The 20651-nt window shown below is 39.8% G+C and overlaps 1 protein-coding gene across 3 annotated transcripts in view; it reads left to right on the top strand.

The window, feature by feature from the left end:
* AMBRA1 (autophagy/beclin-1 regulator 1) overlaps window positions 1-20651 on the top strand; it is a 148897-nt gene that overhangs the window by 54737 nt on the left and 73509 nt on the right. For all 3 annotated transcript variants that reach the window (XM_006865059.1, XM_006865058.1, XM_006865057.1), the window contains 2 exons: window positions 7315-7395; window positions 7997-8097. In XM_006865059.1, the coding sequence (XP_006865121.1) occupies window positions 7315-7395; window positions 7997-8097 (182 nt within the window). The remainder of the gene's footprint in view (window positions 1-7314; window positions 7396-7996; window positions 8098-20651) is intronic.

Below are 20651 nucleotides of genomic sequence, written 5' to 3'. Positions count from 1 at the left end.
ATATATATATATATATATATATATATATGATGTATGTGGATTGTGCTAGGGCTGAGAATAGGAAAATAAAAGTTCTGCGATTCCAGTTTTGCTGTTAGGTACCCTTATGTATGCTCTCACCCAGAACTGTGCCTGCCTTCCCGAAATCTGAGCCCTTCCATGTATGCACAGTCTTTGCAAGATGAGACCTGGGCCTCAGTTTCTTACTCAGTGATGAACAAAATGACAGTGCCTTCTGTTATCTGGAGACTGAGTAGAAAAAGGGAAGCTCAGGGAAGCAAGTGTGAATTTGTTAGTTCATTTTCAGCCACTATGTGCTGTCAAGAGGACAATGGCCTTTTGAGCTTCTTGCTACAAAAGCTTCATTTATCTTGGTCGAGTCAGTCAGAGCGGTTTGTCACTGAGGAGCAGTGACAACCTGACTGTCTGGTCAGGACTCCAGGACTCAGACAACAATCTGTAGGTGCGTTTTTCATGCCTTTAAATGATCGCCTCTCTGTGAGACTATTCATCCTGGGCATTTAGCAGAAGAGTTGCTATGCTTTCTTTTCCCCTCTTCCTCAGGAGCATCTTCTGGTATTCAGCACTTGCTTTGGATGCTTGATTGTTTGAGTGGTGATTTTTAACTTGTAAAGTCTTACTTATTTTCCCCTCCCCTTACCAGATGCCCCCTCTGAGAATTAATCAGTGATGCACAGAGTTCAGCAACTGGGAAAGCCATTAATAATCCAGCCAACTCTGTCCTGCTGACTTAAAGGCATCTTTTTGCTGATGAAATTGAAGATTTCTCAGGTGTTTCCCTGAAAAGTATTCTGGTGAGAAACAGTCCTCCTGTGATGGAGGAGCAGTAACAGCCTATTTACGCAGTCTGGTGGTCACAGTTTTTTCTTTGTTTAAATCCTCCTTTAAAAACCCTTGGGCTGTTATGTTAGACCCAGGTACTCAGCCGGAATCCTGGTGTGGCGCTGTGGGTTAATGTGCCTGACTGCAAAGCCATTTGAACTGCAAGGTTGGCAGTTTAAGCTCTCCAGTTGCTCTTTGGAAACCCTATACAGGGTCGCTATGGTTCGGAACTGACTTGACGGCACTTCACAACAACAATAATTGGTGTGAAGCTGTAGGATAAGCACTGGACTCCTAACAGCAAGCTTGGTGATTTGAATCTACCAGTTGTTTCTCAGAAACCCTGTATGGGGTCTCTTTGAGTCAGAACTAACTCAGCAGTACTTAACACAACAACAACTTTTCCAAACATAAACAATCTTCTTTGTCTTCCTTTTTCGCACTGTCCATCTGGCAAACATTTTTCAGTCCACTCATATTCAGTGCCTGTCAGATTTGTTTGCCTCTTTCATCTCTTAGATCCTTACTTATGTTGACCTGGAATAAGCACTGAACAGAATGGCAGACTCTGAGTATGTAGGAGTCTTGGTGTGATGCTATAGGATAATCACTGGACTGACCCAAGGCCGGTGGTTTAAACCCACCAGTCACTCCTTGGAAACCCTATATAAGGTTGCTATGAGTCGGAAATGATTGGGTTCACTTAACAATACAACAAGAAAAGCAGAAGGTAGCTTTCTAAGCACATCTTCAGTATTTTGAATTCCTTTGCTTTCTTAGAACTCCTAGTACTTTCCCCTCTCCCATTGTTTCTCCTCTTCCCAAATGCCCTGTTCATCAATTTGGTTTTCCATTTCAACTCCTTAGCTCAGAATCCTCCCTTCTTTCTAGAGTACAGAATCTAGAGGAACACAGTTGTTCTTTTCACCTCTGGTTTATTTGGCACTATGGCTTTGCACTGGAATTTTTAGATGCCAGCACTAAAGCCCAGGGTCTTTTTCCCTCTTCTTGCTTAACTTGCTCATTGGTTGACCATTCTGACTTTGAAATCTACCCATTTCAATTTTTGAAGTTTTTTGTTTCCTGGTTAGCAAGTGGTCTGAGTTGTTTTTGTTGTAGGCTATTGCCCCCCCCCACCCCCCCCAAGAGTCTTGGTGTGGTGGTGTATGATATGCACTGGACCAAAGGCAGTTTGAACTTCAAGGTCAGCGGTTCAAACTCACCAGCTACTTAACAACAATAACAACATTTCCCCCTAAGGAAACCATGCTGTCAAGTCTGTTGCTACTCAAAGCAACCCTGTATAGGTCTTCCAAGGAGCCTAGTGGTATGGTAATTACGCACTCCGCTGCTAGCCAAAGGTTATTAGTTCAAACCTACCAGCCCCACTGTAGGAGAAAGATGTGACAGTCGGTTTCTGTGAATACTGCAGCCTTGGAAACCCAATGGGACAGTTCTATATTGCTCTACAGGGTCGCTTTAAGTAAGAATCAACTCGATACCAACAGGTCTTGCCCTCAGATGTCTTTCTTTTCTCCTCCATTGGCAGTGTCATGTTTCTGTGTTAGCCCTGTGTATCACATTTTTCAGTTATTCTGGGTTCTTTCTGTTAGTTCTTTGCTAGATAGAGTTCTGTATAATTTCAGTTTGAAGTCATCTCTACATTTCATTGAGGTCGCATATAGTCCCTAGTTCTCATTAACCAATCAAAATTAATGTTAAATAAGCCCCAAAATCAGCACATGCATCTCCATTGACATATGTTGCCTCTTGTGTATGGTACCCATCTGATACTTTGCTTGTATCTGAGGAAGCAGAATTCATTCTTACTTCTCTATATTCTTCAGTAATCTTAACACTGTAAGGCCTTTATCTTTGCCATATTTGATCTCCCTCCATCTCCTTTTTTTTAAATGGATGGAGAAATGAAATGAGAAAGAAGTTGATTGTTTTTAGGTTTAAAAAAATTTTTTTAAACATTTTCTTTTATTAGAAAATTTAAACCGTCATTCAATAATTTGTGCACAATTTGTTCCATTCACCTGCAATTTCTTTGACTTCTCATCTTTGCATTTGGATAAATGTTGCCCTTATGTTCTTGTATAGTTGATTGCTTTAAGGAGCACATTCCTCGTGGGTAATAACTATTTTATTTGTTGTTATTATTGTTGTTAAAATTCCAACTCATAGCAACCCCCTGTGTACAACAGAATGAAACACTACCTGATCCTGCACCATCCTCAAAATTGCTGCTATGCTTGAGACCTTTGTTGCTGCTACTATGTCATTCCAACTCATTGGGGGATCTCCCTCTTTTTCCCTGACCCTCCACTTTACCAAGCATGGTGTCCTTCTCCAGTGACTGGTCCCTCCTGATAATATGTATTGTTGCAGCCATTTTTTAAATTATCCTTACCAAAATTTTGCTTGCATACAACATTAATGATATTGTCCAATGATTCCTGCATTTTGTTGGGTCACCTTTCTTTGGAATGAGCACAGATATGGATCCTCTTCCAGTTAGTTGGCCAGGTAGTTGTCTTCCAAATTTCTTGGCGTAGATGAATGAGTGCCTCCAATGCTCCATCAGTTTGTTGAAAGATTTCAATTTGTATTCCATCAATTCCCAAAGTCCAGTTTTTTTTTACCAATGTCTTCAGTGCACATTGGACTTCTTCCTTAAGTACCATTGACTCTTGATCATAAGTTACCTCTTGAAATGATTGAACGTTGACCATTTCTTTTTGGTACGGTTACTTTGTGTATTCCTTCCATCTTCTTTTGATATCTGCATCTTCAGTGTTTTGCACATAGACTCCTTCAGTATTACAAGTTAAGGCTTGATTTTTTCCCTCAGTTCCCTCAGCTTGAGAAATGTAAAGTGTGTTCTTCCCTTTTGGTTTTCTAACTCCAGGTCTTTACACATTTTTTTATAATACTTGAATTTATTATGATTTTTGTCTATTATTTTATAAGCCAGTCTCTTATTTGACTTGAAAAGGTGACTTCTGAAGGTGGTTTCAGTTTCAGGCTAAAAACTATCACTGCTGGTGATAGTCTTGGGGGTTCATTCCAGTGTGTCTGGTCTTCTTTATGAATATGAGTTGTGGTCTACATTTGTCTCCCATTCTAAACGGGACCTTCTGTTGTGTCCCTGGTTAGAGCAGTTATTAGTGGTAACCACTGAACGGTCGCTACGAGTCAGAATTGACTCAACAGCACTCAACAACAACAACTGATAACTGTGATCTCAAACTAGAGGAGGTTGTGGTTTGTTTGTAGGTTTTAATAACAAAGAAAAGATGGTTGTAGTATGTAATCAGTTTTCCCTAGTCCTGTCCATGTTTTCCCATTTTTCTAAGTTGTCTACTTGTGTGTTTTTCCCAAGCTCTGTGTCATCTTAGGATTTTGGCAACAGCTGATTAGTTTATCAGTAGATCAGCTGATCTGACTGGTGAATTGGCTTCTTCTTGCCTGCTCTTCAGCATTGCTAATAGCACATAGGAAGCTGTTCGTTGTCCAGAAGAAAGTGGATCACAGATTTGGCTTTGGACCTTGTGGAGGCAAACTGTCAGTTTAACAGTGTGATTCTGGGAAGGCCAGCTGTAGAATAGTTACTAGATTTGTTCACAGTGCTATTTTTTCTAGCTTAATTTTCAATCTTTCTGAGGTTTATATAACCCTTTTTAACATCAAAATAGTTTCTAACTCTTCTCGTGCCATTAATTGTACTTCTAGTGCCTATTGATAAGTAAAGCATGCAATAATGAAAAGCTATCATGAATTGATTGTACTTTTGAATGTATTGTTGTTGGCTGCCATCATGTTTGTTCCAACTCATAGTGACTCTGTATAGCACGGGTGAGGAACCTTTTTTCTGTCAAAACTTCTAACATCATTTGCAGATGATCCAAAATTAGCAACTTAAATGTTAACCTGCTTTATTTGATCAAATATTTAACTAACTCACCAGTAATGTGATGTGTAAGGAGCTCTGGTAGCGTAGTGGTTAGGAAACGGGCTGCGAACCTTAAGGTCAGCAGTTCAAAACTACCAGCTGCTCCGCAGGAGAAAGATGAGGCTTTCTGCTACTGTAAAGATTTACAGCCTCGGAAATCCTGTACAGGGTCACTATGGGTCGGAATCGACTTGACGGCACTTAGCAACAACAGTGTGATGTGTGGCACTGCAGGGGAAGTGTAGGACTGCAGGGTCGGTGTGAACCACAAAATTGGCCGTTCAAACGTACCAGTTACTCCTCAGAAATCCTATACTGAGTAACTATGAGTAGGAGCCGACTCAATGGCCCATAATAGCAACAAATCATGTGATGGCTGGAACTGAATTTGCCTTGGCAGGGCCATACCAAATGATTTGGTGGGCCTGCCTTATATGATCCACAGACCAGACATGCCCCACCCCTGCTGTAGAGTGTTTCTGAGGTGGTAAATCTTTATGGGAGCAGAAATTCTTGACTTTCTACTGCAGAGCTACTGGTGGATTTGAACTACTGACCTTGTGGTTAGCAATCCAGTGCTTATCCTACTACAGTTCCACCAGTGCTCCTTGAATATATTAGTACTTTACTAATCCTAATTGGAATCTGTATACGTTTGAAAAATAATAGGTTTGCTTTGGGAGCTAGCCTCTTGATTTGGTATTCAACTATTACTTTGTGTGCATATGGCTACCAAAACATTCTCACAATTTTGGAGCTCTCCAGTGACAGCAGTCTTTAGATCAGGAACTTCCAATGGCATTGTTATTTTTAATCTCTTTTTGCTTTCCATACGCTCGCTTACACGCTCTCTCTTCCTCTCTCTCTCTCTCTCTCTCTCTCTCTCTCTCTCTCTCTCTCTCTCTCGTTGCTTCTCCGTTTTTTATCGTGTTTCATTTCAAAGGAATATAATAACTACTTTTCTCTTTTGGGAAAGTAAAGACTACCTACTGACTTTTTAATGGGTCAGCTTCCAATACCCCTAGTATTGATTTGTCTATTAATGCTCAGCAGCCAGCCCCACCAAGATAACAAAAACCTTCATAGTCTTTTGTTTCTGGCTTGTGAAACTCCCACTAGCTCACTAGAAAGCCAATGTGTTGCCCTTAACATTGGTCCCAAGGCCAGTCTGAAGATAATCTCATTGGTTTGAATATAATCAGAAGGAAGAATTCAGAAAATGCTCCAGTTCAAGCTCTTGGAGGTTCGTTTATTTTGTGGAGTTGGTTAAGCAGCTAATTAACTGTTCTGTCCAGCCAGTGCCCTTTGGCTTATTGTTCCTTTTATGCATTGGAATCGAAGCTGCTTGAAGCCACTTTCCTCTTTGGTGAGAAGCAGTGAAGTGTCGTGGGAAGAGCAGAGACTTCAAAGTCAGATTTTCTTTGACTCTTGCCTCAACCACTTATCTTGTGCATTTTGCTTTGCCTCTCTGCTCCTTAGTTTTGTTTTTTGTAAAGCAGAGCTAATAATAGCTCGTAAGGGTAGTTACAAGGGTTAAATGGCATAATGTGAATAACCCACATAATGACACATCAAGTCAGCTCCGACTTAAGGTGACCTTATGTATTGCAGTATGAAACGTTGTCCGGTCCTGTGCCAGCTCCATGAAGTTTGATACATTTGAACCCTTTATTGTTACTATTGTGTCGCTTCTAATTGAGGGTTCCCCTCATTTATACTGACCCTCTGCTTTACCAGACATAATGCTCTTTTTAAGGGAATGGTTTTTCCTGATGAGGTGTCAAAAATAAGCAAGATGAAGTCGTGCTATCGTCAAATTTTTACTATTGCTTTGGGATTCGTGTTCGCTAATGTACTCGTATATGTACTGTGTGATCTTTTATCACTTTTACTCAAAAAGTCGTCTGAGATTATTAGAGAACCTTAGGATGGGACATGGTAAGAACAGAGAAAAAGTGGTATAAGAACTCAGTCATCCATAAAGAAAGCACCTACACCTTTGTCTTTTCTTTGTTTAAAACTCAAATGGCCTAGGATAGAATTACATTTTTCCTTATCAAGAAGAACCTAAGCAGATTCATTTGAAGGTACCATTTGTTGCATGAGTTTGATGAGGGAATTTTTTTATTCCTTCAAGAGCTCCCCCAAACAAAAAAGTTTCTTTGCATTTTTTAGTCTAGAGAAAGAAGTTTACATGTACATAACATGATTTCAGATGCCATGTAAGATCTAAACCTAATTCCAATATCAGATGTTAGAGGTTTCAGAGATAGCATTAACTGAAGTAAAGAAAAACCCTCCTCCTTTCTGAACTGTCAATAAATGCTTGTAAATCTTGTAGTGGAGGTGCTCCGCAGATGCAATGCATCAGTGTAGCACCGATTACTGAACACGCAGTTGACTCATTTCTGTGAAATATTCTTCCAAGTGTACGAATTTTGTTTTGGGGATGTTTGTCTTCAAGGTTATTTGGCCTTAGTGACTCTTATATGTAGTCTTTTTGCTTTCTCCAGGGACAATGGCGACCGATCCAGGCACCGAGCTCCCCGCAATGCCCGGATGTCTGCACCTTCACTAGGACGTTTTGTCCCCAGGTAAGAACTGGGCAGTCAGCCACAGAGAGGGAGTCTTTATGAGAGCCTAGAATTTAGTTTTTAAACCTAGTTTCTGGTCTTTGGACAGTCCATATCTGCTGTTACTTCCTAGTGAACCTTTAGTCTAGCCCTGTACTTAAGAGACTTGGCAAGAAATGATTACAGTAAAAAGATTAAAAAGTGGCATCAAGAGTGTGCTATTTAATTGTAAGCCTTGGGAAACTGTATAAGGAAAGTCAGGGAGAAAGAACAGATTCGAGAAATGTTGATTCTTTTGTGGGCTGCTGTGGATTTTGTAGGCTCACTGGGTCCCTTACCCCTGATTTTTGAGGGTTGCTGTTAAGTACCATGGAGTCAGTTCCGACTCATAGCGACCCCTACACAGGGTTTCCGAGGCTGTAAATCTTTACGGGAGCAGAACGCCTCATCTTTCTCCCTCGGAACCACTGGTAGTTTCAAACTGCGGTTATGAGGTTAGCAGCCCAATTCGTAACCACTACGCTACCAGAGCTCCTTGATTTTTGAGAGTAGATAGATAATATATCTCCTTTGTTTTTTAGTAGTATTTAGTAGGCTTTTCACACACAATTCCTTCTTATAGGCGTTTCTTGCTGCCTGAGTACTTGCCTTATGCTGGGATTTTTCATGAACGTGGACAGCCTGGCTTGGCTACTCACTCTTCTGTTAACAGGGTCCTGGCAGGTAAGGAAATGTTTCTGTGGATGTTGAAAACTTAAAGGGGCTGGGAGGCAGATGAGGCCTCTTCCCGCTTCTCCTCTGTTGATGTGACCATGTCTTGATGACATTTGGCTGAAAATTCTGCTTTGTAGTCCAGTACTCAGTTCTAAACTTCAAGACAACAAACTGCTGGATTCAAAAAAACTAGTGGTTTCTCTTGCCCATATCCACATCATTCACATTCTAAAAAAAAAATTTTTTTTTTTAAACCAGCTACATCTTATTCCAACTATTAGGTTCTGGCCAACTTTTAATTGAATGATAAAAGTGTCTTGTTCAGGTTTCGGTTGGTGAGCTCCTCATGAGACAGATCCTGTGGTTAAATTAGGAACTTAACACACACCTCTCCAACTCTTGGACTGCCAATGCATGCAGCCTCCAGCCAATGTGCAATCTTCTGAGGAGGGAGCGGAGACCCTGGGGGCTGGCTCACAGTATTCCTGTAGGAAAGGAAATGAGCAGGATTTCCCGCCCCCCCTTTTTCTGACCAGGGTTATTTCCCAGGCATACCTCCTCCCAAACTTGTAAATTTATGTATGTGAAGGCATAAAAGATATAAAACTGAAACCACATTTGGATGTATCTTTAATAAGCATCTTTATTCAAAATGGTATTCTGTTTTGGAAAACCTGAGCCATGTGGTGGTTAAAAAGGTAAGGGGGCATCTATGTGAGACAGGGAGGGGACCTGTCAGGCTGGAAGAATGTTAGGTTTTTTTTGTGTACGATTTCTAACCAAGTTGCTGTGGTAGCTGGTTGGCCATGAGGTTTTAGCCTCCACCAAGTACTTTCTTTGTCGCATCTCCAAGTCCTAGAAACCTCAGAAACCTTTTTTATGACAGATACCAAGACTCTGTAAGCCTAGACCTGGTACAGAAGGAAACTATACCACCATTATTCTCCTAACAGTCTTATCTGAGGAAGGGCTCTGTCCTTAGATGTTAAATAGACCTGGAAGGTTCCACACCTCTCCTTGATTGGTACTTTGTGAGTTCCTGAGATCTTATCCCCAGGCAACACTACCTCACTCTTCTCCACCCTTCCTTATTTCACCATCCACCATCTACCTTACCTCCACAACCCCAGACAGTGCGTCCTGTTCCTCTGCTGCAGGCAAATAAATTGTCTGTTTCCTTGGCATTTAGCTTTTTTTTTTTTTTTAAACAGCTATGGGGTTTTATTGTTATTTATTTTCATTGTCTTCAATAACTCTTTACATTCATTTCCTGTTCCTTTATGCCAGAGAGGTCTGACTCCAAATGGCCTGATTTCATTTATGTATAGAGGAGCTGAGTTCTACAAGGCAGTTATAAAAGTGAAATCTATCAATAAAATTTCACTAGCAAAGGTTGCAGCATCTTATTAGGGAATGGAAATCTAGACTCCTAAATAACCTCACTCGAGTTAAAATAGAATATGGGTTCCATTCAGAATTAAAACTAGTTTTTCCTCATTTTCTCAAGGTACAAATTGCAGAGTACCTACTGGTCTTTTCTTTTTTTTCTTTTTATCATTCATTACTTTTATTTAAAAAGGGAGTTAGCACATGGATCAGGGTTGTATGAGAAAATAACTTCCACATTGTACAGGTGGCTCCATTTACATCTGGGCGGGCGTCTCCTTCATCGGACGCAACAACTGCACTTGTCTGATGCCCCTTTGCAGTTGCAGCCCTGGGTGCACTTGGCACAACCTGTAGGGCAACAGGAACAGCAGCTCTTCTTGCAGGAGCCAGAGGAGACACAGGCGTCACCATTGGCTCAGGAGCATTTGGGGTCCATTTCGAGCAAGGTGAGTTCACAGACAGGTGTCAAACAGGATGCTAAGGTGGTGGAAGGCGTGCTCTACTGGTCTTTTCTTAAAAGTCCTCATCATTTGTAAATAGTTCGATGTCTTTTCAGATTCTTTTTGTCACTTGGATTGCTTCTTCTCAAGAAGATTCCAAAATAAAATAACAGCAACAAAAAGGGCTAGCATTTATTGAAGACATACTATATATATATATATATATACACACACACACACTTGTTAATTGCCATCGAGTCAGTTCCGACTCAGCAATCTTGTATAGAGTTTGCAAGGAGTGGCTGGTGAGTTTGAAGCACTGTCACACCGAAATGTTTTAAATGCTTTATATAGATTTCATTTCTTTTTGTGATGTAATCCAGTTACATAGGTGCTATCAGCCAGTGGGGATACCGAAACCCAGAGAGCTAATTTGCCCAAAGTGACATAGCTATGAAGTAGGGGAGAGAGATCTGAACCCAGACACCAAGACCCAAGCTTGCGCTCTAACCCTACCTTTCTAGTCTACTTGGCAAAACTGGTTTAAAGGACAAAATGTCAAAAATCCCATTCTTTCCCCAGGACCTGAATCTAGGAGTCTTAGTGTGTGGCACTGCAGGTTAATGCACTAGACTACAAGGTCGGTTTGAACTGCAAGTTCGGTGGTTCAAACTCACTGGCTGCCCCTTAGAAACCCTACACAAAACCCAACTCGCCGGCACTTAGCAGCAGTAGCAACAACAACACAATCTAGGCAAGGGAAAGAGTTCCAGGGTACTTAGCTGACCTTCAGAGTCTGTCTTATTGGTTTACAAATGGTTCCTAGACATAGCTTTTTATGACCTAGTGGTGCTTACTGAGAAAAGTCTTCTTATGTAACAAAATAGTCTTTTTCTGACCTTACCCTCCTGGATAAAGATGTTTTGTTCTTTATTAAACTTACTTGTGATATGTAGTAGTGCTGGCACCTTAATGGTTTTCCAAATGAAAGAAAAATTGGCCTTTTAGCAGTAAGCACACCCAAGTTTTCCTGGAAAGTAACTTTCTCTTGTATGATTAGAAAGAGGTTGTTAGAGTCTCAAAACAATTAAATTCAGCAGGTTTTGTTCCACAGTTGCCACGTACCAGGCATTGTTATAGGCTCTGAAGATAATGAATGAGTAGGACAGACATGATCCCTTCGCTCCTGTAACTCAGTCTAGGTGGTTAATCATACATCAGTCTTCCTGTTTGGTTATTAGCTCCAAACATAAGTTTGCTCTTCTGGATGGTGAGTGGTTCTTTGCAAAGGTGAAGCTCAGAAATTTGGCAGGTCTAGAAGGTTGAAAACAGATACACGCTTGTAGTTTTTGGAGGTGTGACCTACTGGTAACAACTGTAGTAACTCATGAGTTACCACAAATGTTCCTCTGTTTCTAGTGGACCCTAGCTAAAAGCCATTCAGAATCATCAACAGAAATGGATTTGTTAAAAATGAAGATCCATTCTGACCACTTCCTTTCACAAGAACCCTGAGAGCAGTAATAGAAAACAGAAGCTACTGCAGAGAAGTATTTCGGTAGTCTGTTAATCTTCATCTCTTATCCCTTGTCTTCATGCCTTCTCCACAGTTCTGTAGGTTCCTGGAGATTTGTAATCATCCATCAATCTAGGTTATTCTCCCACTACCAGCACAAATTATGGGTCCATGTTTAAAGAGGTATATTTAAGGTAAAGAGGTAAAGCTACAGTTCTAGTAGGTATATTTGTGTGGAAATATGAAAAATCAGGGGAGCTCCCCCTGCTGACTTCTTAGCAGACAACGCTCATTTTGTGCTGTAAATTGATAATAAAAAAGGAAATGAAGCTAATGACTGCTTACTAGGGTCTAGGTACTGTCATTTCCATTATCTCTCTTTATCATTACAACTCTGAGGTAGGTAGTGGTATTTCCATTCTGCAGGAAAGAAAACTGAGGCTCAGAGAGGTTCTGTCACTTGTCCAATGTAACAGTTAGTGAAGGACAGACCAGAAACATTCAACCAGATCTGTCTGACTCCTAATACCTCTTTTCTGTCTTCTGTGCCATGTCTTGCTTGTGTTCAGTTAAGGAGTCTCTGCAAAAAGGATTCAAAACGTAATATTTTTTGCATGTTTTAGGTCTTATAAAATTGAAATAAGAAACCCCAGCATTTGACGGTTTCCTGGTAATTACTGGAAAATTAAAAAACTTCTGAGGGATAGTGGCCTGAGTACTGTAGGATATTAGTTATCTGTCCTACATAATCTTTTTGGCTTTCATTCTAATGAGCGTCTGCTCATAGCAGATGTAGGCCTGATGTACTTAATTTAGTATTTTGATTAATATCAATGGGAAATGTTAAAGGATTTTCTTGCTCCTAGTCACAGGTCATTAGAGCCTGGTCGAGTGTCCTGGGCAAGAGATGGCCCTGTACCCAGTCATCCTTCTATGTTTTCTTATGATTTCAACCCATTCTTTGCTTAGGAGTGTGCTGTTCGATTTCCATATTATTGAGAATTTCCTGTTACCTTCTTTGTTGATTTCTAATATGATTATGTTGTGGTGTGAAAGAATACTTTGTAAGATTTAAATTATTTTGAGTAAGTTTTTTTATGACTTAGCATATGGTCTGCCCTGAAAAACATTACATGTGTGCTGTTGTTAGTTGTAGTGTTACATAAATGCCAGATAGATCTCTTTGGTTGATCACATTGTTGAAGTTTTACGTAGCCTTACTATTTTCTGTCTGGTTGTTCTAGCCATTGAGAGTGGGTTATTGAAGTCTTCAACTATTGTTGAATTGTCTATTTCCTTTTTCAGTTTTTTCAGTTTTGGCTTCATATATATTGGTGCCTTGTTATTAGGTGCACATAAGTTTATAATTGCTATATCTTTTTTATAATAAAATGTTCCTCTGTTTCTAGTAATGCTGTTTTAGTGTGTGAAGTCTTTTTTGTTTAATGTCAGTGCAGCTGCTCTAGTTCTTATATGGTTGATGTTTGCATGACATACCTTCTTCTACCCTTTTACTTTTCATCTATTTATATCATAAAGTCTATATATAACACATATTCAGATCTTGGGGGTTTGTGTGTGTGTGTATGTGTTGTTTTTATCCTGTTTGACAGTCTTTCTCTTATTGGATTGTTTTGTCCATTTGTACTTAATGCTGTTAGTGAGATAGTGAGATTTATTCTGTCTGCCATTTTGCTGTTTGTTTCCTGTGTGACTAATGTCTTTCTGTTTGCTGTCCTCCTTTACTGATTTCTTTGTCTTAAATGGCTATTTTCTAATGTATCATTTTAATTCCTTTATTGATTTTTAAGCCATATCAGGATTTACTTCATATTTATACAAACTTAATTCCAATAAGATACAGAAACTGTGTTATACCTCCATTCCCTCCCTACTGCTTTATGCTGTTACTGTCATACACGGGACTTCAAAACGTTTGTGGAAAAATTCCTTTAGCTTTTAGTTCTATTTTTCCATGAACTTTTTGAAGCCCTCTCAAATATATTGCATCTACATATGTTACAAACCTAACAAAACAGTTTTGTAATTACTGAATCGTATAATTTTATGCCTAACCACCCCTCCATTTATCACCTGGTATGTGTAAGAAAGACTTATTCTTTTTACAAGAATTTTCTGTTTAAATTTCATATTTTGTTGGGTTTTGTCCCTTCCATCTCCTTTAAAAACACTTCGAATGCTCGTACCTCATTCTCTCTTAGATGACTCCCACTACCTTATTATTTTAGGGAGTTGCTTTTAGGAGGCCTATCTAGTTTAGTTGGCCAACTGGGGTGGGCATCTGGGGCCTCAGCCTCACTGTCTTTTAGGAATTAGCCAGATTTCACCATGTGGTACCATAGCTGTGTTACACAACAAATGGCTTAATCACTGCATATGAACTAGCAAATCTGGGTAAAACAAGTAGTAGTGAATACACTTTAGAACCATAACTGTATTACTTAAATGTGCATGAACAGAAATGAGTAATTTTGATGTTTCACTCTTTATGTCCTTTACTCAACCCTGCTTTCTACTCCTCTGGTACCCAGTAACCAGGCAAATAAAGTGAGTGGCACATTCCAACTCAACATCAATTAAGATGGCTGTTTATAAATCCCAGATAAATGGACAATTAGTGGTGGTGGTACTAGCTAGTGCTGCTTTAATAATTAACCCAATTACCTTTCATTCTGCTCTAGTGATGAAAGTGAAGGCGATAAAGGGCTAGCTTGGTTGCCTGGGAAACAGACAAGTTAGTGCACAGCTCCGCCCATAAAACCTAGCCATCCCTGCTGCCTCACAGCATCTAGGACCTTTTACGCACGTGATTTTTCACCCCTCACTGAAGCATCTGTGTCCTTGCTTCTCATAGTTCTTCACAGCGTCTCCAAAGACCACTAATGAGAGCTGTGCTTACTGAAAACTTCTGTCCCTATTTCTAAGCTGAATTGCATCTGCTTCTTCAGCCCTTTCTAGGACAAATACTGGACCTTGCCAGTGAACTTTTCTGTCCCTTTTATATTGTGTCACTGAGTTTTTCTGTGCCCGCCTCTTTTTGTTTTCCTCTTAATCTTTCCCCACTGGTACTTTGCCCCTGTGCATTTCTGTACAGTCAATTAGAATGTACATAGCCCTTTCGAAGTGCTTGGTGTTTTTCAGGGCTTTAAGTATCACAGAACCCTAGTTAGTACAGTAGTCTAGGTGTTGGGTTAGAAAGGTCAGTGGTTCAAATCCACCTATGTTCAATAGGAAAGGATGTGGTAACTTCTGTAAAGATTTACAGTTTCTGAAACCCTGTGGAGCAGTTCTGCTCTGCCCTATAGGGCCACTCTGAGTTAGACTTGACTCTGTAGCAGTGGATTTGGTTTTGGTTTGGGGAATCATACACATTAATGGTTCTGCCCTTAGGGAGTATACAGTCTAGCTAGGGAATGGCCTGCTTTCCTAACACATGTGTTTTGGCCCTTGTACTAAATATAATGGGAGTGCGGTGATTCTAGGATAAGCACTGGATTATAGATCACAAAGTCAGCGGTAATTTAGCTAAAGGGGAAAAGGTTTGCAGTATGAACCTAGGCTTGGACCAAGGGTTTCTATGTCTCAATCCAAGTGTGTAAAGACTTTGAATGTGTTTGCATTCACCTCTTGGTTGGCCTGTGCTGCTTGAATGATAGGTGAGTGGGCAGAGAAGGATAACTCCCAATTGCAGAATGTATACTGCATGAAAGGCATTATGGTTATGTTTCAGAGCTTGGGCTCTAGAGCCAGACTGTCTAGGTTCTAATAGCCTTGCTACTTCCTAGCTGTGCAATCTAAGGTAGTTTATGTTACTTACCTGAGTCTCAGTTTCTTCATCTATCAAATAGGCATTAAGAATAAACCAAAACCAAATCCATCAAGTCCATTCTGACTCACGCTGACCTTGTAGAGGGTTTATGATGTTTGAAATTTTTTGCAGTGGCAGAAAGCCTCATCTTTCTTGTGGAGCAGCTGGTGAATTTGAACTATCAACCTTGTGGTTAGCAGTCCAGGGTTTATCTGGGGCATAAGAATATTGTTGTTGTTAAGTGCTGTTAAGTAGATTCGGACTCATAGTGACCCTGTGTTGGGTTTACGAGGAGCAGTTGGTGAATTTGAACCTCCAGTCTTCCATTTCAGACCAACCTTACAGTCTAGTGCATTAACCCACAGTGCCACACCTGGACTCCAGGGCATAAAAATAATACCTTGAAACTGAAAAAAATTGAGAATCTTACATTTTCTCTTACTACAACAGAGTAAAGCTATACAACAATAATGGGGGGTGGGACTTGGGAAATAAATATATGAAGATTTGACAACACAATATTAAGCTACCAATGGGTCAGGGAAGATATAAAAAGTACCTTAGAGTCAAATGAAAATGAAAGCACAACATAACAAAATTTACAGGATGCAACGAAAACAGTACTCAGAGGAAAACATAAGTAATAAATAACCTACATAAAACAGAAGGAAATTACCACTGTATAAAAAGCATTTTCTTTTAAACCCTCACCTAAAACACATGTAATGTCCACATTTCTAGCAGTCTCTTCAAGGCAGTCTAGGCTGTTACTATGTTTGTTGAGTTACCATCAAGTCAGTTCCGACTCACAGTGACCCTGTATAGGGTTTCTGAGCAGTAGCTTAGTGAGTTTGCACCACCAACCTTTCAAATACTATTGTTGTTGTTAAGTTCCATAGAGTTGGTTCCGACCCATAGCGACCCTATAGAGGGTTTCCTAGGTGTGGCTGGTGAGCTTGAACCTCCGATTTTGTGATTGAAACCAACTTTGCAGTCCAGTGCATTAACCCACAGTGCCACAGGCTGGAAATCCTCATTCAGGGTGCTGGATCAAGGGATCGGAAATCACTCCGTTGACTCAGGGGAGAGGTTTTGTCTCTTGACTTTCTGCCCTTGGGCAATCTTTATGAGGTTTGAAATCTCCCCCCATCTCTGCTCTTTTTGCTTGCTTGTTTAATCTCTTTTATATCTTAAAAGAGATTTATTTAAGGTGCACCCCACACTAATCCTACCTTATTAAGATAATAAAGAATTCATTTCCAAGTGGGATTATGACCATAGATAGCAGGAGTTAGGATTTGCAACACATATTTTGAGGGGTCATAATCCAATCTATAATGACAACCAAGTCAAATAAGATCTTGGAGGTGTACTTCAGTAGTTCTGTAAATCAGTTTTCCAAGTGGATAGAGAATGTAGGGTCAGATGGTCCATTGGATGCCTTGCACTTGTAACTAGGGCATCAATTTTGTGCTGGGAGGAGGTAGAATGATATGGAAGGTGTTTGAACCTACTAGGAGAAATTTACCTTTAATACAAAGTTCACAGTTAGCTAATCTCATTAGAAAATATATGAGTTAGATGTGATGTTTGTTGATGATTTGGCACTTGTGATGTATATGCCATGAGATCTTGGTAGACACCTTAGTTCATCCTTTTAATAAGGCTGTTGATCTGTTCTTCCCAGCATCTTCACCTTCTACAGAATGGGTGATCTTTTTCTTCATTACACCGTGTAGAAAATTAATTTAAAGGACCACAGAAAGTTATTTGCTTCTTCAAAATGTTTTCCAGTAGTATAGATCTCATGAGTCAGATCCTCCATGCAGATGATCCATGTTTACCAAGAGATTTTGCCATAACCACGTTTGTAGATCAGTTCATTAAATGCATTCAGGTTTGGGGTATCCCCATTGCCTGGTCCTGTTGTGGCGCTGTGGGGTAATACACTGGACTGGAAGATAAGTGTGGAACCACAAGGTCGGTGGTTTAAACTCACCAGCTGCTCCTCAGAAATCCTATACAAGAGTTGCTATTGGCACTTAATAAAAATAACGATCTGCAATATATGATTATACAAACGTGGCATGTTAATTGAAGCCTTGCTGAGCCTAACAAAAGTGCCATTGAAAATCTGGTGAACTGGAAGAAACTGCAACATCTTTTGAACATTTGGGCTCACACCATTGATACCTCTGACCCTAATAACAAATAATAGAGAAGTTGCCAGGTTTTCTTGCCATCCTAGCCATTCACATTTCAGTTCTGTACATCTGCTTATATTCCTTGTGATAGTGCTTGGCTTTGTCATAGATAGCTTTCTTTGCCATTTTTGAAGCATCTTATGGGCAAACTTCTTCTCAGGCACTTGATCTTTAGTTCTGTGAAATTTCTTTGCATTTTCTTAAGCATCTCTGGCCACAGCAGGAACCTTCTTTTTCTTATCTTGAACACTCTCCAAGATTCCAGCTGGTTAAAAGAAAAAAAAAAAAGGCCTAAATATCATTCTTTTTCAGTTAGTTCCATTACTTTTTCTTCCTCAGAAAATAGTTTCTAGCTCTGCTTCTTCATTATTTCTTTGAGCCATTTTCTCTTTTTTCTTCATGTGAGCTAATTGTTGTCTCTAGGACATTGTGGGGTTGCCATGTTTGTATTTAATTAATGATTATATGTTGGTATGTCTTTAGGCTCTCACCAACTGTCTCCTATGAATGTAGTTAAGAGAACGGAAGCGTGTACACTGTTCTTGTTTGTTGTTTATGCACCTCAGTTTAGGGTGGGTATGCCTGGTGTTGGCTGCTGTCTATCATTGATCAGGTGATATAGGAGCTAGGATTGGCTCTTGCTGAGTTGGTGGAGTTTCAGAGGGTACAGTTTTGGCTGGACTGTATGGGTATTATTGCTATCTCCTGTCGGGTGGGAAAGAAAAAACTCCTCCCATACACACATACAGGTAATCAAAACATAATGAACAAACAAGGAACCAGCAATAAAAAGATAAAATAATAAAAAGAAAAGAGAGATGAAAAATAGACAATAACCAGAAAAAAGGAATATAACCGCTATTAAGACAAAAGTTGGGCAGGGAAGTGTGGAGCTATAGAATAAAAAAATAAGAAATTGAAGGAAAATTTTAAAAAACAACAACAAAAATATAGAAAACCCAGCAAGAGGGGAGATGAAAAGAGAGAGTAGAGAGTAGTAAAGAAAGATCAAAAGGGGAAAAAAGAAGAGGGGAAATGAGAAACAGAAAAGAAGGAAAAACAAAAGCAGAGATTGAAAGGTGAAATTCAAGGGAATGGAAGTAGGAGAAAGAATAGACACAATAAAAACAATGGAACAACAAAAGGCTGAAACCAAACCAAACCAAAAAAAAAAAATAGTGCAGCGGTTGGACCCAGAGTAGAGAATACTCTGGGTTGGGCTGTTCCTTAAGCCAAGTAGCTCCCGAGGTAGGGGTGGGAGGCATGTGACAGCAGAGGTCCTGGCCCTACAAGGAATTCCTATCTTGGCCTCAGTGTTTTCTTGAAAGAAAAACCGACAGGAAAAATACAAAATAATAACGACAGTTCGAGTGACTGCTTCAAAAACAAGCAAGTTGCTCGCCCAGGAGACATCAAGGCAAGCGGTCAGATCCCTTCAGGGCAAATCCCCTTCTAAGATTAAGACTCTAGGGGAATTCACGAGCAGGCATGCAGTCTGACTGGTGACCATGTTGGTCACCGATAAGGGGAAGTGAGGGAAAAACAGCAATGAAGCTGTGAGCTAAGTCCTACCATGTTCAATAGATTCCTGTGAACCCAGGTGGAGACCTGGGGACTCCAGGACCCAGATACAGTGACATAGCCACAGAGGACTAGAGTGGAGTGTGAAGTGTCCAACTGATAAGATGTGAAGGGATATGTAGAAGAACACCCACACTTGTAGATAATATCCACTTGACCTGGCTTCAATGGCTGGATGATCAGAACTCAACTATTTGGTCTCTCATATCTTTGTTGTAGAGGGTCTGTGTAGTACATCTGTCTAGTCAACCATCTTACCAGAAGCTTCTAGTAAACAGAAGCTTAATAGCCTATTAAAAGAGTCATACACCCTGACTGAGGCGGTCTGCTCCTGGAAAGATTTGCAGCCTTGGAAACCCTGTGCAGGGTCACTATGAGTCAAAACCGACTCCGTGGTACTTAACAACAACAGCCTGACTAAAAGGGATTTATTCCAGGAATGCAGGGATAGTTCAGTATCAGATAGTTAATCGGCATCAAGTAGCACCACGTCAATAGAACAAAGGGAAAGAATCACTTGATCATCTTTGTTGATACAGAAATAGCATATGATGAAAATCCAATGCCCTTTCTTAATAGAAACCTTAAAGAAGATTAGAATCAAAGGGAAGTTCCTCAAAATGATTCAGTGCATAGATGAAAAGCTAACAGCCAACATATTTACTGGAGAAAGACTGAGTTTTCCCTTTGAAGTCAGGAGCAAGATAAGCATGCTAACTCTCACTACTTCTTTTTATTATTGATTAGAAGTCCTAGTCAGAGCAATATGATAAGAAAAATAAATATTCACATTGAAAAAAAATAAAATTATTTTTATTTGTGGATGACATGACCCTACAGAAAATCATGAGTCCTTAAAAAAAAAACTTCTAGAACTAATAGAGAGATTCATCTAATGTACACATTATAAAGTCAACAAACAAAAATCTATTGGATTGTATAGAGTGTTGTTAAGTACCATCAACTTGCTTCTAACTCACAGCAACTGTGTATATGGTTTCTGAGGAGTAGCTTGTACATTTGATCTACTAACCTTGCAGTTTGCAATCCAGTGCCTATCCTACAGTGCCACACCATGACTACAGTATATACTAGCAATGATAATCTAAAAAGTCGGCGATCTCAAACTAACCAGCCGCTCCTTAGAAACCCTTTACAGGGTCATTAGGAGTCTGAACTGACTCGACAACACTTAACAACAACAACAACATTCAGTAGTAAAAACAACCTGGTACTGATACAATAGTAGACCCATAAACGAATGGAATAGAATTGAGAATACGTATATAAACCCACACACCTGTGATCAACTGATTTTTGACAAGGTGCTGAATTCACTAGATTGGGAAAGAAGAGTGCCTTCAATAAATGGTGTTGGAAAAATTGGATTTCCACATTCTAAAAAAATGAAGCAGGATCCATGTCTCACACCATAAACAAAAACACTCAAAATAGGTTAAGGACCAAAATGTACAAATGAACCCAAACCCACCAAAATTCTTAAAAGAACAAGCAGAAGCAATGCTGTTAGGCTTATCTTTCAACAATAGATTTTTTTTTTTTTTTTATTGTGAATTGAGTGATAGTTTACATGGGAGAACATT

This window comes from Chrysochloris asiatica, unplaced genomic scaffold (assembly GCF_000296735.1).
Source record: "Chrysochloris asiatica unplaced genomic scaffold, ChrAsi1.0 scaffold00075, whole genome shotgun sequence".
NCBI lineage: Eukaryota > Metazoa > Chordata > Mammalia > Afrosoricida > Chrysochloridae > Chrysochloris > Chrysochloris asiatica.
This window is presented reverse-complemented; position numbering and strand designations above follow the sequence as displayed.